Below are 15,754 nucleotides of genomic sequence, written 5' to 3'. Positions count from 1 at the left end.
ATAGGGAGTTTAATGGAGCATTACTTGCATTTGGGGCATGGTAGATGATGACACGAGCATTAGGACAACCACATTTCTGAAACTAAGATAAAAAGAAAGCAGGCCAAAGAGAATCCCGAAGACACGTTTGCAGTATGCAGCCATAATACGACATTACTCCGCACATTCAACTCAACTTTATCAAAGATGGTCATAAGTCGTTTTCATTCAAAATCCAGCAAAGGTAGGTGTATGAGTCATGACGTTAATTTCTATGTTGATTATGATAATTATTAAGCAAAACAGCACAGTTTTTAATTATAAATACAATGGTTATACATAATAATCTCCTCTCCTCTCCTCAGTCCTCTCTATAGGAAATTAAGTGGAGAAAACAATAAAAATGGGAACCCTCGTTGCCCCTGCCAACCATGTCCCCGCTGAAGATGCCGAATCCCTCCGCCAGGCTTTTAAAGGTACAACATGATTCAAAACATCATCTTCCCTTTTTCTTTCAATACCATACCATTCCTGGGGTTTGTATGAATTTTCCTTTTATAAATAACCCTTTATTCCACTTGTCATAATACTAAAGAATATTTACAAGGTAATTATGCTCATAAATTATTAATTAATGACTTTTAATATCACAATCAAATAAAATCTTTGGAAAACCAAAAGGACATGAAATCCCTTCTTCCCCACTTTACACATTCTTAGCATGATTATTAATAATAACAATAATAAATTGGAGATGGTAACTAATAATATATACAAATTATATTAATTAAAATCATCATCGAAGAGACGAGGAAAGTGCGAATGATTCGTCAGCATGAAGTGTCGTTTTTTCTTTTTAAACATACTTATAATTTATATTTTTTTATTAAAAAAAAATTAGTTATTAATAAATAGAGCTTTCATCCACTAAGAATCGATTCTATATTTTAAATTTTATGGTATTAATTTGGAAATAGATTTAATTTCATTTAATGAAAATAATATTGATTTTTTTTAAAAAAAATTAAGTTAAATCCCATTAATTACAATTGATGAATCGAATGAGGTGAAATGAAAAAAAAGATAAAGATGAACCTTTTATTTTTTTTTATTTAATTTGAATACATTTCATTTTTTAATAACTAAGTGAATTAATTTTAATTTCATTCTAGACTGATTTTATTTGAACTTTAGGCTCAATTCATACCAGTGATGAGTGAAGTCTTTTTTTTTTAAATAAAAAAATGAAAAGTATGAAGGTATCTTCTTATTATGTAAGTGGTAAAGGTTTCAAACCTAACCCGCAGACAGAGAAAAAAAAGAAGTGAAAGGAAAAATTAAATTATAACACGACAGTATGATAAAGATGGAGTACACCTAGTTTTGCTTGCTTTCACACTGAAATCAGCAACTTCAAAAAGTGCCCAGACAGAAATTGAGTTTCAGTGACAGACAGGCCTTCACGTGCTTGTGTTCACCATTCACTCGCACGCAATTCGGGACGGTACCTAAGCGCCTCGTGTACAAAATCATTTCAAATTTTTAATTATTTCTAATCCAATAAAATATAACAGTACAAGGCAGGTGAACAAATCCTGATTAATAAATTCTTTAATTTCCATGTAAAAGCTATCTTTCCTGGCGTTATTGTAGTGGGTAGAGTAAGAGCGTTGGACTATAAGTAGGCAGTTGTATTCACCACTCTTTCACATCCAAGTTCTTCCAGAAAGAGAAGGAGATTGTTTCTTTGTGCTAAAACCATGTCTACCCTTGTTGTCCCTGCAAATGTTTCTTTTGTAGAAGATGCTGAAACTCTCAGAAAGGCTTGTGAAGGTTAATCTATACATATTCCATTTTTTTTCCTTTTCTTTTTAAATTTTATGTGTATATCTTATTATTTCATATAGTTGATTATCTTCTGGGCTATGTGTTTTTATAAATGGGATCCTATTTGAGTTTATTTGATTCTGTGATCTCTGATTAGTAGTCGACCATCCTCCCTCCATCTTTCTGTTTGATCAATGCCTTCCCTTTCGCACTTATGTGGCAAAATGCTTCTATCGTACAGGAGATGATTAAGGGGAAACAAAAGAGATGAAAAAACTGACATTTGGTATTTTCTTTGTGCTGTTAAAATTTGATAGGATGGGGGACCAATGAGAAGGCTGTAATTTCAGTTCTTGCTCATAGAAACGCAACTCAAAGGAAGCAAATCAGACAAGCTTATTGGAACCTTTACCAAGAAGAACTTGTAAAACGTCTTGAATCTGAGCTAAAAGGAGATTTTGAGGTTTGATCAGTATCATAATTTGATTGTTTGCTAAACAATAATATGCCTGTGACGCTAATGGATTTTGATTGAATTTCTGAATACAGAGAGCTATATACAGATGGATATTGGACCCAGAAGACAGAGAAGCAGTGTTAGCTAATGTGGCTGTAAAGAAATCTTCTGATTATCATGTGATCGTTGAAATTGCTTGCGTCCTATCCGCAGAGGAGCTCTTGGCTGTGAGGAGGGCCTACCAGGCTCGCTACAAGCATTCATTGGAAGAAGATGTGGCAGCTCATACCACCGGCGATGTCAGGAAGGCAAGTCAATTACTTACTATTGATGCATATATCTGTGTTTCTATATCGGTTACTTACTGATCCTAATGGTTTATTATGGTTACTTTCCAGCTCTTGGTTGGGTTGGTTACAGCTTATAGGTATGAAGGTGCTGATATAAATGCAAGATTGGCCAAATCGGAAGCTGATATTCTTCAGGATGCGATTAAAGACAAGAAATATAATCATGATGAAGTTATTAGGATCTTGACTACAAGGAGCAAGGCACAACTCATGGCTACTTTCAATGGCTTCAAAGATGATCAGGGAACTTCCATCACTAAGGTATAGATTGGAGACAAAAATTTACATAGCTTCCAAGTACTCTGCTTCTATTTAAGGTAGACTTGGTACCCATAAGTCTATATTGCATCCAAAGGCACATTTATGATCTTTTTCTGTGTTAATAGGCTTTGTTGGGTGAGCATGCTGAGAATGAGTACAAGAGATTGCTTCGCATAGCCATTCGATGCATCAACGAACCTCTTAAGTACTATGAGAAGGTGAAACGCTATAGAGTTGGAAACTCTTTAATTTGTTATGGAATTCAATCTGACTGTAGTTGTTTTCTTCTGTGCTATAGGTTTTGCGGAATGCAATCAGAAAGTTTGGGACTGATGAGGATGCAATTACTCGTGTGATAGTGACAAGGGCTGAGAAGGACTTGCTGCATATCAAGGAGCTTTACTACAAGAGGAACAGTGTGCCCCTTGATCAAGCAGTGGCCAAGGAGACTTCTGGGGATTACAAGGCTTTCCTCCTTGCTCTGCTTGGAAAGCAGGATTGAGATTATTAGCTTAAGCATTTCAGAGTTTTTAAATCTGAAAAAATAAGGGTTTTGTGAGCCTTCATTTTGCATGTGCTGATCTGGTGTGAGACAATTTGTATCCTTTTTTATGCTATCTTGAATGCAGAATTTCTCGAAGAAGTTGCCTTGTGGAACATGTTGGTAAAAGTTGGTGCTTTATCTATTTAATATAAAGGAGAAACAAATTTTAGACCGTAAATTAAGAGATTACATTAGCAGAAAGAAGCATTTAAAATCTAGCATATTAATCAATTAGGATTCAGTCTTAAGTGTTATTTGGGAAGAATATGAAGAAGAATCACAAAAAGATATTAGTAATAAAAAGATGAGTTGAATGAGCCTTGAACATAAACAAAAGATATTAATATAAGGATGTAACTTATTTATCTGTTCTTAAATTTTGAAGTGTTTATTTACGTAACAAAGACTTATTTGACTTATTTGTAAAACTTGAATGATTGATTTATTTATTCTTTGAATTTTGAAAGCCTTTTGTGGACTTGCCAAAAAAAAGAAGAAAAGATCGAATGCTTTGTGAAACTATATATCATCTGGTTTAAGCCAGGCTAAAGAAATCTAATGTACGCTTTCTTTTCTGTCAGATCTGGTATGCAGATAATCTTTTTCTCCCATTACTTGTGCACATACTCATATGCCTTCATTTTCTTCATTCTCTTAGGACCTAATATAGCTGCTTTGAATGATCTAAAATTTAAGAGCAGAAAGAAGAATTTTAATTTATTCAGGCTTCTTTTTAAACTCAATTGATACAAACACAAGACAGCATTTCATGAAACAGAGAGTAAAGGAATAACAAATTCATCAAATCATTCCTCTCAATTTCTCTTATAATTCGTCTCTTGTTATCAAAGAAAGCAAGAAATCCTTATAGTTCCCATTTGCATTGTCTTCAATTTTCTGGGTTAGGGGAACTCCATATAAGCTATTGTACTCTTCTTTAATCTCCTTCATATCTACATCTGCTCTGCTTACAATTACTCTTGTTAATGCCTTTTTAGTGTTGTGATCCGATTCCTTTCTCATTGCCTCATCTACTACCTAAAATAATTTATATGCAATACATGAAAATAATTTATTTTGAAACTGAGTGTCTTTAGAATTTGGCAGGGGCATTGTATATCTTACCTTGCTGAAATATGGGTGAGGGGTACACAAGCATTCAACTGTCTCCTTTAAGATCAAGTCAGCAGCGTCAAGATCCTGAAGAAAGCATCAGGAAGAATTAAATCTCATATCTAGAGCCCTACTAGCATCTAGAAATAATTTATCATGTTAGTTTCATATAAACTAGAACCGCATTCATCTCATACCTCATTGATGCTTCTGCCAGAAACTTCTTTGTAGTGTTTGTAAATAGCCTTGAGATGGGGCTTGCTTCTTGTTGTTAGTATTCGTATCAACTCATCATCCTCAATAGGATTCTTCTTCTCGCCATTCTCAATAGCATTAGCAATTAGTTTTGCTTCAGACTTTGCAGCATCTTCCCTAACCTTTGGCCCTTCATACCTATAGGCACTCATCAGTGCTACCAGCAGCTGCTCATAAAGAAAAACCATATCCATCAGATCCTTTTCATGCTGCATATTAGGCCTTTTGGGCTCATAATGTTACCGAGGATGTATATACAGTACCTTGCGCTCACTGCCAGTGATATGTGTGGCAACATCCTCTTCAATGGAGTGATCATAGAGGGAATGGTAGGCTTTCCTTGCTCCCAACAGTTGTTCTGATGATCTGGTGCATGCAATCTCTACAATAACACCATAAGATTGTGGACCAAGCCTCAAGGCCTCGTAAACGAAACGAGCATCTCTTTCCCAGGGATGCATGGCCCATAGCACCACGGCATTCTAAACAATCATAAAGAGTTAGAGTTATAATTTTGGTAATAATAGTCATCTTCAGGAACCGTTGTAGTTAGCCTTTTTAATATTTTAAGAAAAAGATCGCCAGATTTAGATGGTAGTGAAATCTGCTAAAAAGGAAAACAGAGAGGATACCTCAAATCGCGCAAATTCATGCCTGAGAAGATTAATACGGTGATCATCCCAGCGTTCAAATGAGCGTTCATCTTCAATGAACAAGTGAGGACTTGACTTTCTGAGTGTTGTCCTATGTTGAGGATGTGATTTTCCCAAAATTGATATTAATGACTTCTCATCAACTCCTAGTCCTGTTACACAGAAGGAGAAAGGAGAATTTGGTCAGCTCTTAATTCTGGTTCGTTGTGTATGAGGAAAAAAAAAAAAAGGATGTGAATAGTTGAGTACAAAACAAGGAAGAAGCAAAGAAAATGAATATTTGTGATATAGGCATTATCTAAATAGAGAGAAGCAAAAGAATGAATGAAGTTAAAAGGAACCTGATGAGAAAGCCTTGGTGAGAGCTTCCAGTTGTTGAGGATGAGCCATGTGTTTGTGTTTGTGTTTTGCAAGGAGAAAGATCTCGTGCTACATTTATATTAATATTGTGATTTGAGAATAAGGGCCATTTTAGGCAACTTGAGCTGTTACTGGGCAATAATAGAAAGGAAATTGAACTGAATTGAGGCAAAATGACCTGTGACTCATGAAAACGTAAATATATACAAAACTGCTTGTGATATTAATTAAAACTTTAATATTGAATTTATGATATTGTTTTATTGCAGTGATGCCCATGCATTCTCTCTTAAATCATTCGACCGCCCAATTGCTCAATTTGCCGAGACTAGGGATCGCAACGGGTAGGGTACCCGCGAAACTGAGAGTTTCCAAATCCGACTCGAATATGTTCCAAACCCGTTTAGTATTTTAATTTTAATACCCGTACTAGTTCCAAATCCGTTTAACAATAAAGGCACAATACCCAAATAACAAATCTGAATTAGGAAATTTAGATATACTAAAACAAAATAAATATATTACAAATTCATCATAACACAACCATTAATCAAGGAAAACAAACCAGATCATGGACGCCACTAAGGTTCATTTGGGTAATGCTAATTGATATTAAGATTTAAGACCAAGTCAGTAACACTCTGAAGGAAAAATCAATAAGAAGAAATGAATGAACTACTCACAGAAGTTGCACAGATCAATACCTAAGCCTGTGATGTCAAACAATTAGCCTCCCAGTCAATTTTCGTTACACTAGCTGAAGAAAAGGAAAAGAGAGAGAGGAGGCGAGAGGACAAATAGCAAAAAACCAAACAGAAACATAACAAAATAGCTTCTCAAATATCAAAAGCAATTAGTTTGGCAATAAAGTTGCAAATAATGGCACGCATCCAGCAATATCCAGATGTCAAACTCAGGTAAAACAAAAAAAACACCATATACGAGTTTTTTAAAAGCTAACTCTCTATCCAAATGAAAAAAACAATTTGCACCAACCCAGAGATTGAGCAAAATCTCATACAAGGAAACTACAAGAACAAGATTAAAAATGCTAATATCGTGCCAATTCAATAATACACAAAGCGCACAAGTGATTAAAAAAAAAAAAAACTCACGAGCAGCTTTGTGGGATTACTGTTCCTATAGCTGAATGCTTATCCGGTCTTGTTAGAATATCCGTTGTTTGCCTTGGAGCTCTTCAATCAGACACAGTTGCTCTTGCTTATTGGGAATTACTGCTGCACGTGTGTGAGTATGAGAACTCTTATCAATACAGGAACGCCAGAAGAATTCCTTGAAGGTAGTACTCAAGGGATGGGAAAAGGAAGATATCGCTAACTGGGAGGGAGAAGATTTATGGTCGTTGGGGAGAAAAAGGAGACGTCGCCGGTGCCGGGGCTGTCGGCAGTAAAGTGGGGGAGAGAGTCGATTGGGAATTATGGGAAGGGAAGCAGGGGGAGAGAGGCGCCGAAGGAGAGAGGGACGTGAATAATTTAAAATGAAAAAAGAAATCAGATTAGGGTTAGTTTTGCTAATAACGCTGAGCGGGATCGGGTAATTAACTTCCAACCCTACCTTAATTCGAAATAGATAAAATTTTTTAAATTCGAATCCGAACAAATTTATTTTGTAAAAATCTAAATTCGTCTTAATAGAATTTGGATGGATCGGACACCCATAAAAATTCTGTCTGTTTGCTATTTCTAGCCGAGACACCTTTTATAAAAAAATAATGAATGAGACTATCTTTTTCAAAATATTAGTCAATTACATTTTTTGAACCTTGATAATTATCCAATATTATATTGCACTATTATAAATTGTAAAATCTTTCAGATCAATATATATTAAAAGATATAAATCACTGAGATTAACACTTTCCGTAAATCTCTTTATTTGGATAAAACATAATTTATATATATACATTCTAAATTGTCTGAATATATTTGTACAATTAAATACCTTACCAACAAAAATATCTAAAAAATTTCAGAGCTCTCAACTCCATATTCAGAACCTTCCACCAAAATAGAAGGAGCTTGAGCTTGAGCTTGTATTGGCAGGGCATGCAAGAGGAGAACAACAAGACTAAAAAAACCATCTTCTGAACCACCATGGTCAAAATCATAAAATGCTAAAGTTGATGGAAATTCCTAGAATTATATTGAAACCTAGTGGTGCCCGATAAAATAAGCTCATTGAATTTTGCTCAATGATGCAGTAATTTACCACAATAACGCTCTCCACTGTGAACGAATGTCTGTTTTTGGATAAACGCAGGAGTCTCTTTTCGGGAATTTAATGTGAGATAGGGGCATTGCTGTCCGATGAAAACATAGATTAGAATTCCCGATTCTTGCTTTCTATTAGGAGGAAAATAGAAACAGAACATCCACACAGAAACTGCAGGAACTGAGATTTCACGAGTTTCGCTGTTTCTCCTTCTTTACTTGTTTCCATTAACCGTAAAAAAGAAAATAACAAAGCTTAGCTTTCCTGCGAAGAAAATGGCTACTATCAGAATGCCAGATACTGTTCCTTCTCCATCCCAAGACTGTGAGAGTCTCAGAAAAGCTGTTCAAGGTTTGTCTGTGCTTATTTATCCCAAATACATATAGCTTTTCTTTTTTTTGCTTTATTTCTCGTCCGAGTGTTTTTAATCTACCATGTTTCTTTGAAGTAATTCTGTGTGTATTATTACGGATATGAAGCTATATCAGGTCTCTGCTCTTTTCTCCTTCTGGGTTCTTCAAATTAATTGATTTTCTTATCAAATTCAATACTTCTACCCATAACTTCCCCTTGTGAGGATAGGAACTTAAAAGATTGATAGTCTGACCCGATTTTTAATTTATGCTTTTTATTTAATAGGCCAAAAATGGACTGAATATTTTCTATGTGAATAAATTCTTCTCTCTCTCTTTTTTTGGTTTTTAATAGGATTAGGAACAGATGAGAAGGCGATTATACGGATATTAGGTCACAGAAATGCAAGTCAAAGGAAGAAAATCAGAGACACATATCAGCAACTTTACAATGAATCTCTAATTGATCGTCTCCATTCTGAGCTGTCTGGTGATTTTAGAGTAAGCTTATTCATGAGCACGTTTTCTAAATTATGTTTTTCTGATAGCTGTTTCAGCGAGAACAATCAGTGTCATTTTTTAATTCAAAAATGGAGAATTTAGTTTCATTTATGCAGATCAAAGATTTCACTACTGAATCACCATATTGCATATTCATATCTAACAACTTGTAAACTTTATTGCCTTACAGAAAGCAGTAATTTTATGGACATATGATCCCGCGGAAAGGGATGCCAAACTGGCAAATGAAGCATTGAATGCAAAGAATAAAACCACAAATGAACTACAAGTGATAGTTGAGATAGCATGTGCAAATTCTCCTCAACATCTACTGGCAGTAAGGCAGGCTTACTGTTCTCTTTTTGATTGCTCCCTTGAAGAAGACATTGCATCTCAAGCCCCTTTGCCCCTTAGAAAAGTAAGCCAACATTTCCATTCACATACAGTTTGCTACATGTGTGCCAATTCATCTTTAGAGTTAGAGGTGACACCATGACTTCTAGGCAAACAGCTTTCAAGAAGATAAGGATTTTGTAGGAATTAGAAAAGGTTTGCTTTCAAGAAGTTTTCAATAAGTATTACCCTTTGATATGTAATTACTTTCAACATTTTTAAATATATTCTGAAAAACTCTTGCAGAAGTGAAATTCCAGAGCTCATATTTGGCTGGAATTAGAAAGAAGGAACAACCTCGAAAAATAGAAAAGAAAAATTTTGACTAAGAACTTGCTTCTGTATGGGGGCTTTCATTTTAAACAGTGATCCTTGTTGCATTACATGTTTGATTTAGGCATGAACTTTGTTGATTTGTACTTGCTATGATTGAAATACCTTCCTTTGTTTCTTAAAGGAGTTTGTAGGATTCACTTAACACCAATGTATGCATTGTGCAGCTCTTGGTGGGCTTAGTAAGCTCTTACAGGTATGACAAAGAACAGGTGAATATGAATATATCCATCTCAGAGGCATCTAAATTGCATGAAGCCATCAAAAGAAAGCAACTAGATCATGATGATATAGTGTATGTTCTCAGCACTAGGAATGTGTATCAGCTTAGAGCAATGTTCGAGTGCTATCAGCAAAACTTTGGAAATCCTATTGACCAGGTTCAGCATCTGCAATTTAGCTAGTTGAAAAACATATATATTTTTTTTTAAGAAAAAGAATTTTTTAGTGGGAATTTTTTGTTGGATGGTTTCCTTTGCAGGACATAAAGAGTTGTGGAAATGGCGTATTGGAATCTCTATTAAGAGTGGTAATTTGGTGCATACAATCTCCAGAAAAACACTTTGCTGAGGTGATTGATTTAGTATCCATTGTGGACAATACATTTGGTGATAATTTCATTTTCTCATTCTTTCTTTTGCCTTTTCCATATCATTGGAAGGACTCTTTTCTTTTTTCTTTTTTTTTTTTTTTCTTTTTTTTAAATTTTATAGTTAAAGAAGTGAAAACAGATGCCCAGTTGAGAGGATATGGACAAAATTGAAACAATTTTTTCAAATATTTTTTTGCTCATTAGCAGTGGTTAAATTGTTGACAGGTCATTAGAAATTCCATCAGTGGGCTTGGGACAGATGAAGGTTCACTAACAAGAGCTATTGTAACTCGAGCTGAAATTGACACAATGAAAATCAGGGGGGAGTACTTCAACATCTACAAAACTAACCTTGATGGTGAAGTTATTGGTGACACATCAGGGGATTACAAGGATTTCTTGATGACCTTACTTGGTGCTAAAATCTGATTCATTCTCCTCGCGCTCATTTCTGATTGTATTTGGAATGCTGAATATTGGATTGCTTGTGCTCATATCTTTGAAATAAAAGTGGTAAACTGGTTGGATCAGACACCTAAACTTCACTGTTCAGTTCAGTTGTGATTCTAGTTTGATGGTCTGTACATAAACCTCACCAATCCCTTTGCTTTATATGAAAGATGATGATTTCCTTATTGCAATGCAAATGATATTTCAGCAGATCCAATGTTACAGTTTCTGCTATTAAAAAAAAAAAAAATCTCTTTTACAGTTTCTGCTATTAAAAAAATCTCCTTTTTCATTTATATATTTTTGTGCACGCGTTCTTCCTCGTTCTGCAGTTTCAATATCAGAATCTGGAGAATGGAGTGCTTGTCCTCCTTCCATTTTTGTTGATATATTGTTTAATGATAAGAATCTATTTTATTTTCAAAAAAGAAAAACTAGTCAAATTATTGAAATTTCTTTTCATACTCGCTGTAAAAGCATGAGTATAAGAAAGAGTATTAGGTACATGTAAATCCATCCTTCACACAGTAAAAGTGATATTGGAGTATTTGATCATTGCTAACTTCTTTTGACTCAAAAACACATGAACTATTTTAAATTAAACAAATTCCGATTCATATTTTTTGACCTCGTCCATTTCTTGTTCCAAAATTAGTGGGTCAGACACCGGTTCATGTTCAAACTCCCAACACGATGAAGGATCCTTGAGCTGGCTTGACCTGAATCCTAATACGGGTGATGACCCATGTTATGGGTTTTGACCAAACCCAACTTACAAATCGGTGAATTTGGTTTCTCTGTGGCACAGAAAAAACAATGGAGTTTACTCTCTTCTCTGTTTTGCCATTCAAAGCTCGGAACATGGAAAACTCTGTTTGTTTGACTCGGGCAATTAAGAAGAAGAAGAAAATTGATCCTATTATCAACCAAAGAGTCATAGCCGACCAATGAAGCTGTTCCAAAAGTATTCCCTTCTTCACAATACTTCAAACAAGAAGCCTTCAATTTCACGCCCTGCAGGAAAAAAAAAAAGGTTCTTATTTAGTTCCAGAATGAGGAGGAAGAGGACAAATAGGTGAATCCAGCAGGACTAACACTCTCAGTCTTCGGTGCATCGCTAATAGGTCGTTTTCTTCGGTTTCTTCTTGTGGGTGCTTTTCTCTATCTTTTACTTGCTTGTAGTTCCCGTCCAAGACGAATTAGTGCAAAAACAAACAGGGTTTTGTTGGAGTAGTCAAGCTTTCCCATTTCTTCTTCAGGTTCATTTCCTCGTTAGTTCTTCTCCTCTGGAAATGTTGAACTTTCCTCGCTTGGTGACATTTTGAATTCTTTGAATTTTGTTGTACACAGATACACATGTATTTTACGTCCCTTACTTGAAAGTTTCTTCTTGTTTTTATCCTCAATTTGGTCTCATTATTCATTTAATTCCTTGATAATCTTCAGTTGAATTCAATCCTGTCTATGTAAACATTTCCTCTCTCAAATTTCTGTTAAGCTTTTTCTTCTATTGAATTCTGGAATACTGGTTTGATATTTCTCTCCTGTCAATACTCTCAATATTTCGTTCCTCCTAAATCTCCCTATCCACCACTTCACCGGAAAAAAGGAAACTAGATGCAAAAATGGGAGAGCAAAAGCTTCTCTGAGCTTGTATCAGAGTTACAAGCCTCAGCAGAAGAGGTTGCATCGCTAGCAAAGAACTCTGAATACGAGAGAGAAGTCTTCACTGAATTTGCAGTTCTGCTTGAGAAGTTCACGCCAATTCTCATAGAGTTGAAGGAAAATGGTGATGATATGGATAGTCAAACAGTCAGAAAAGCAGTTGAATCCCTTAAAAAGGAGCTTAGGCGTGCTATGGAGTTCATTAAAAGCACCGAATCACCCTTCCAGCGGATGGAAGACATGACTCAAGATCTTGGGAGATCTTTAGGCCTTGTGCTCTTTGCAAGTATTGATGTGTCTCAAGAAATCAAAGAAAAAGTTGCAGCACTGCATAAAGAATTGATGAATGCCAAGTTTAATACCAGTTTAAGTACAAGTCTATGTCCTAGTGCAAATCCCAGTCCAAGACCAAGTCAAGAACCATGGTTTGGGAATGAACTGGACTCTCAGAGGGAAATTAAGGTAGAAAGCATTGTTCTTAGTATTGAAGATGTCGTATTGCAACTTAAGTATGGTAATGATGAAGAATTTACGCTTGCACTTTGGGGATTGCGTGATTTTATCAAGGATCAAACTATTGACAAAGAGTGGATTAATGATGAAAGAGTTATTCCAATTCTGTTTAATCGGTTAGGTTCAATCAAGCCTCACAGCCGGTTGACTGTCATTCATCTACTAAGAATCCTTGCTTCTGTTAATACTGAAAACAAGGTGAGCCATAGGAGAAAATTGATTGTTTTTATCTCTGTGATTTTGTTTCGAATATCAACATTTCAAGTTGTTAGCTATCTTACAGTTTGTGGTAGTCTGCAGGAAAAGATGGCAGATGTTGGATCATTATCACTATTGGTGAAATCTTTGACACAAGAAGTGGAGGAGCAAAGGGAAGCTGTAGGACTTCTATTGGAACTCTCGGTGATTTCTGCAGTTCCGCGGCGTATTGGAAGAATTCAAGGCTGTATTTTTGTGCTAGTCGCTATGCTTAATGGTGATGACCCAACTGCCTCTCACAATGCAGGAGAGTTGTTGACTGCATTGTCAAGCAATACTCAAAATGCGCTTTATATGGCTGAGGCTGGTTACTTTAAACCTCTAGTGCATTACCTAAAGGAAGGTAATAATAGAGCCTCTTTCCACTTTGTAGTTAAGCTTTCTAGTTCACCATGTTAATGAAATTTTGCTGTTGCTTTATGTGCATTTGAATTCCAAACTGCAGAGTTTTACGAGTTCGAAAGTTATTAACCATGTATATTGAATATAAATACCGCACCTGGCAAATATGCATTTGGAGAACTTGGTGTCAAATGTGGAAAAATCTGATCATTCAAATAATCTAATGCTAGAATATTAACATAAAAACCAGTGATTTGTATTGAGTTTATTAGATGAGAGCAAAAAGTAATAAGACAAGTTATGTCCATAACTTCATTTAGAAAGATTTGTAGCACCTCTCCTTGTTGAGGCGCATATAAATGTTGGTTGATCAAAGAATAGAAACATCTAATTTCTCTGCATTTGTCTTACTAATCTGAATTGTAAATGAAGTAATCTAAATTAATACTTAGAAAATGCTGTCTAAATGTAATCATCTTGTTTTTTTCAGGCTCTGATATGGCTAAGGTCCTCATGGCAACAGCAATTGCAAGAATGAAGCTCACTGATCAAAGTAGAGCTTCCCTTGGTGAAGACGGGGCAATTGAACCCCTAGCCAAAATGTTTAAAGCTGGAAATCTTGAAGCCAAGTTATCTGCGTTAAATGCATTGCAGAATTTATCAATGTCAACGGAAAATATAAAGCATCTAATCAGTTCAGGCATTGTAGTCCCCCTGCTTCAGCTGCTATTCTCTGTCACATCTGTGCTCATGACTCTTCAGGAACCAGCATCAGCCATACTTGCAAAGATAGCTGGATCTGAATCTGTTCTGGTTAACCAAGATATTGTTCAGCAGATTCTCTCTCTTTTGTATCTGTCCAGTCCAGTAGTTCAGTTTCATCTCTTACAAGCACTCAATAGCATTGCTTCCCATTCTAAGGCTACCAAAGCAAGGAAAAAGATGAGGGAAAATGGTGCATTCCAGCTTCTCTTGCTCTTCCTCACAGAGACTAGTATAAAAAACAGAACTGCTGCCTTAAATTTGCTCTACACTCTTTCTAAAGATTCACCAGAAGAATTGATGGAACAGCTCGGAGAATATCATGTTAATAACATTGTAAGTGTTGTCTCTTCATCAACATCTGAGGCTGAAAAAGCTGCTGCAATTGGAATACTGAGCAATGTCGTCGTTGATAATAAGAAAGCAACAGGTGTACTTGAGAAATCTAACTTGCTACCGGCTCTGATCTTAATCATGAGTTCAAGTGAATCAACTTCAACGCCCACAACAAGCTGGTTAATGGAGAACATCGCAGGCTTATTTATTCACTTTACAGCTCCCTCTGATAAGAAACTACAGCGTCTTTCTGCAGAATTAGGAGTGATTCCTTTGCTTGTGAAGTTGCTGTCAACTGGGTCATTGGTTGCCAAGTGTAGAGCTGCAACCTCACTAGCTCAACTGTCACAGAATTCATTAGCTCTAAGAAAGTCCAGAAAATCGAGGTGGACATGTATTCCTCGTTCAGCAGAGGCTTTTTGCGAAGTTCATGATTGCTACTGCATTGTCAAAAGAACATTTTGTTTGGTCAAGGCTGGTGCTATCTGTCCACTGATCAAAATATTGGAAGGAGAAGAGAGAGAAGCTGATGAAGCTGTTCTTGATGCACTTGGAACTCTATTTCAAGATGAAATATGGGAAAGTGGAAGCAACTATATGGCTAGAATGTCAGTTTTCCAAGCAATAATAAAGATTTTAGAATCTGGAAATGTAAATGCTCAAGAAAAAGCACTGTGGATATTGGAGAGGATCTTTAGAATTGAGGAACACAGAACAAGATACGGAGAGTCTGCTCGGGGAGTGCTCATCGATCTTGCACATAATGGTGATCCGAAATTAAAATCAACAGTTGCAAACGTTTTGGCACAGCTGGAGCTCTTGCAAGCTTAGTCTAGTTACTCCTAAGAGAATTCAACATTCATGCAATTTGTTTCATACTTTCATGCGCATGGTCGCTTCGTGACTCTGTTCACATTATTTAGCTGTTATTACTTTGACTGATTCCGAGTCTTTGAGGCAAAGGATTCGCAAGAAATTACAGGCTTAGTGAAGTAGAAATTTGTTGCATCTTCTGAATTTTGCTGGTATTCTGATTATTGAAAATAAGGTCAGATCTGAAAAATATGCAGATATCGTACAATGAATCAATCAGGTTCAGAATCTTTCTTCTTTGTCACCAGATGAGGATTTCTTATGAGTGAACTAATTATTTGGGATTTAGACAAGGCAGAAAATTTAAGAAGAAGATGGAAGATATGAAAATGATTGACCTGTGTCGTCTGTA

The 15,754-nt window shown here is 35.8% G+C and overlaps 4 protein-coding genes across 6 annotated transcripts; 3 read left to right on the top strand and 1 right to left on the bottom strand.

Moving 5' to 3' along the window:
• The first annotated feature begins 313 nt into the window (after nt 1-313).
• On the top strand, nt 314-3,531 carry LOC110626742 (annexin-like protein RJ4). Of its 2 annotated transcripts, none has more exons than XM_043961995.1 (6): nt 314-455; nt 2,124-2,269; nt 2,356-2,571; nt 2,662-2,874; nt 3,000-3,092; nt 3,173-3,531. In XM_043961995.1, exons 1-6 carry the CDS (start codon nt 383-385, stop codon nt 3,374-3,376), a joined length of 945 nt encoding a protein of 314 aa, XP_043817930.1. In that variant the 5' UTR covers nt 314-382; the 3' UTR covers nt 3,377-3,531. The 2 variants fall into 2 exon arrangements, with proteins under 2 accessions (XP_043817930.1, XP_021628501.1); XM_021772809.2 differs by lacking the exon at nt 314-455 and adding an exon at nt 1,654-1,812.
• A 577-nt stretch (nt 3,532-4,108) lies between these two features.
• LOC110626741 (annexin D4) lies at nt 4,109-7,309 on the bottom strand. Of its 2 annotated transcripts, XM_043961994.1 has the most exons (7): nt 6,504-7,309; nt 5,781-5,930; nt 5,419-5,591; nt 5,050-5,268; nt 4,729-4,953; nt 4,544-4,618; nt 4,109-4,456 (listed from the first exon to the last, which is right to left on the bottom strand). In XM_043961994.1, the coding sequence occupies exons 2-7, from the start codon at nt 5,827-5,829 to the stop codon at nt 4,244-4,246; spliced, it is 954 nt and encodes a 317-aa protein (XP_043817929.1). In that variant the 5' UTR covers nt 5,830-5,930; nt 6,504-7,309; the 3' UTR covers nt 4,109-4,243. The 2 variants fall into 2 exon arrangements, with proteins under 2 accessions (XP_043817929.1, XP_043817928.1); XM_043961993.1 differs by having other exon boundaries at nt 5,781-7,309.
• Nucleotides 7,310-7,954: 645 nt separating this feature from the next.
• LOC110626896 (annexin D3) lies at nt 7,955-10,863 on the top strand. The gene is made up of 6 exons (XM_021773063.2): nt 7,955-8,382; nt 8,740-8,885; nt 9,076-9,303; nt 9,779-9,991; nt 10,093-10,182; nt 10,429-10,863. The coding sequence occupies exons 1-6, from the start codon at nt 8,307-8,309 to the stop codon at nt 10,630-10,632; spliced, it is 957 nt and encodes a 318-aa protein (XP_021628755.1). The 5' UTR covers nt 7,955-8,306; the 3' UTR covers nt 10,633-10,863.
• Nucleotides 10,864-10,997: 134 nt separating this feature from the next.
• LOC110626895 (U-box domain-containing protein 44) lies at nt 10,998-15,652 on the top strand. The gene is made up of 3 exons (XM_021773062.2): nt 10,998-13,029; nt 13,132-13,432; nt 13,922-15,652. The coding sequence occupies exons 1-3, from the start codon at nt 12,271-12,273 to the stop codon at nt 15,358-15,360; spliced, it is 2,499 nt and encodes an 832-aa protein (XP_021628754.1). The 5' UTR covers nt 10,998-12,270; the 3' UTR covers nt 15,361-15,652.
• The last annotated feature ends 102 nt before the right edge of the window (nt 15,653-15,754 follow it).

The sequence above is a fragment of the Manihot esculenta genome, chromosome 11, assembly GCF_001659605.2.
Source record: "Manihot esculenta cultivar AM560-2 chromosome 11, M.esculenta_v8, whole genome shotgun sequence".
Taxonomy (NCBI): domain Eukaryota; kingdom Viridiplantae; phylum Streptophyta; class Magnoliopsida; order Malpighiales; family Euphorbiaceae; genus Manihot; species Manihot esculenta.
Note: the sequence above shows the minus strand (reverse complement) of the source record. Positions and strands in the feature narration are given on the sequence as shown.

What these genes read in the sequence shown, in the direction of transcription:
- LOC110626742 (XM_043961995.1), top strand. Translation starts at nt 383, where the DNA reads ATGGGAACCCTCGTTGCCCCTGCCAACCATGTCCCCGCTGAAGATGCC. An exon ending in CCACCGGCGATGTCAGGAAG is followed by an intron (nt 2,572 to 2,661) that starts GCAAGTCAATTA and finishes GTTACTTTCCAG; the next exon opens with CTCTTGGTTGGGTTGGTTAC. An exon ending in CTCTTAAGTACTATGAGAAG is followed by an intron (nt 3,093 to 3,172) that starts GTGAAACGCTAT and finishes TCTGTGCTATAG; the next exon opens with GTTTTGCGGAATGCAATCAG.
- LOC110626741 (XM_043961993.1), bottom strand. Translation starts at nt 5,829, where the DNA reads ATGGCTCATCCTCAACAACTGGAAGCTCTCACCAAGGCTTTCTCATCA. An exon ending in CACCAAGGCTTTCTCATCAG is followed by an intron (nt 5,592 to 5,780) that starts GTTCCTTTTAAC and finishes TCTGTGTAACAG; the next exon opens with GACTAGGAGTTGATGAGAAG. An exon ending in CTGGCAGAAGCATCAATGAG is followed by an intron (nt 4,619 to 4,728) that starts GTATGAGATGAA and finishes TGCTTTCTTCAG; the next exon opens with GATCTTGACGCTGCTGACTT.
- LOC110626896 (XM_021773063.2), top strand. Translation starts at nt 8,307, where the DNA reads ATGGCTACTATCAGAATGCCAGATACTGTTCCTTCTCCATCCCAAGAC. An exon ending in CCCCTTTGCCCCTTAGAAAA is followed by an intron (nt 9,304 to 9,778) that starts GTAAGCCAACAT and finishes TGCATTGTGCAG; the next exon opens with CTCTTGGTGGGCTTAGTAAG. An exon ending in TTGGAAATCCTATTGACCAG is followed by an intron (nt 9,992 to 10,092) that starts GTTCAGCATCTG and finishes TTTCCTTTGCAG; the next exon opens with GACATAAAGAGTTGTGGAAA.
- LOC110626895 (XM_021773062.2), top strand. Translation starts at nt 12,271, where the DNA reads ATGCAAAAATGGGAGAGCAAAAGCTTCTCTGAGCTTGTATCAGAGTTA. An exon ending in CTGTTAATACTGAAAACAAG is followed by an intron (nt 13,030 to 13,131) that starts GTGAGCCATAGG and finishes GGTAGTCTGCAG; the next exon opens with GAAAAGATGGCAGATGTTGG. An exon ending in AGTGCATTACCTAAAGGAAG is followed by an intron (nt 13,433 to 13,921) that starts GTAATAATAGAG and finishes TGTTTTTTTCAG; the next exon opens with GCTCTGATATGGCTAAGGTC.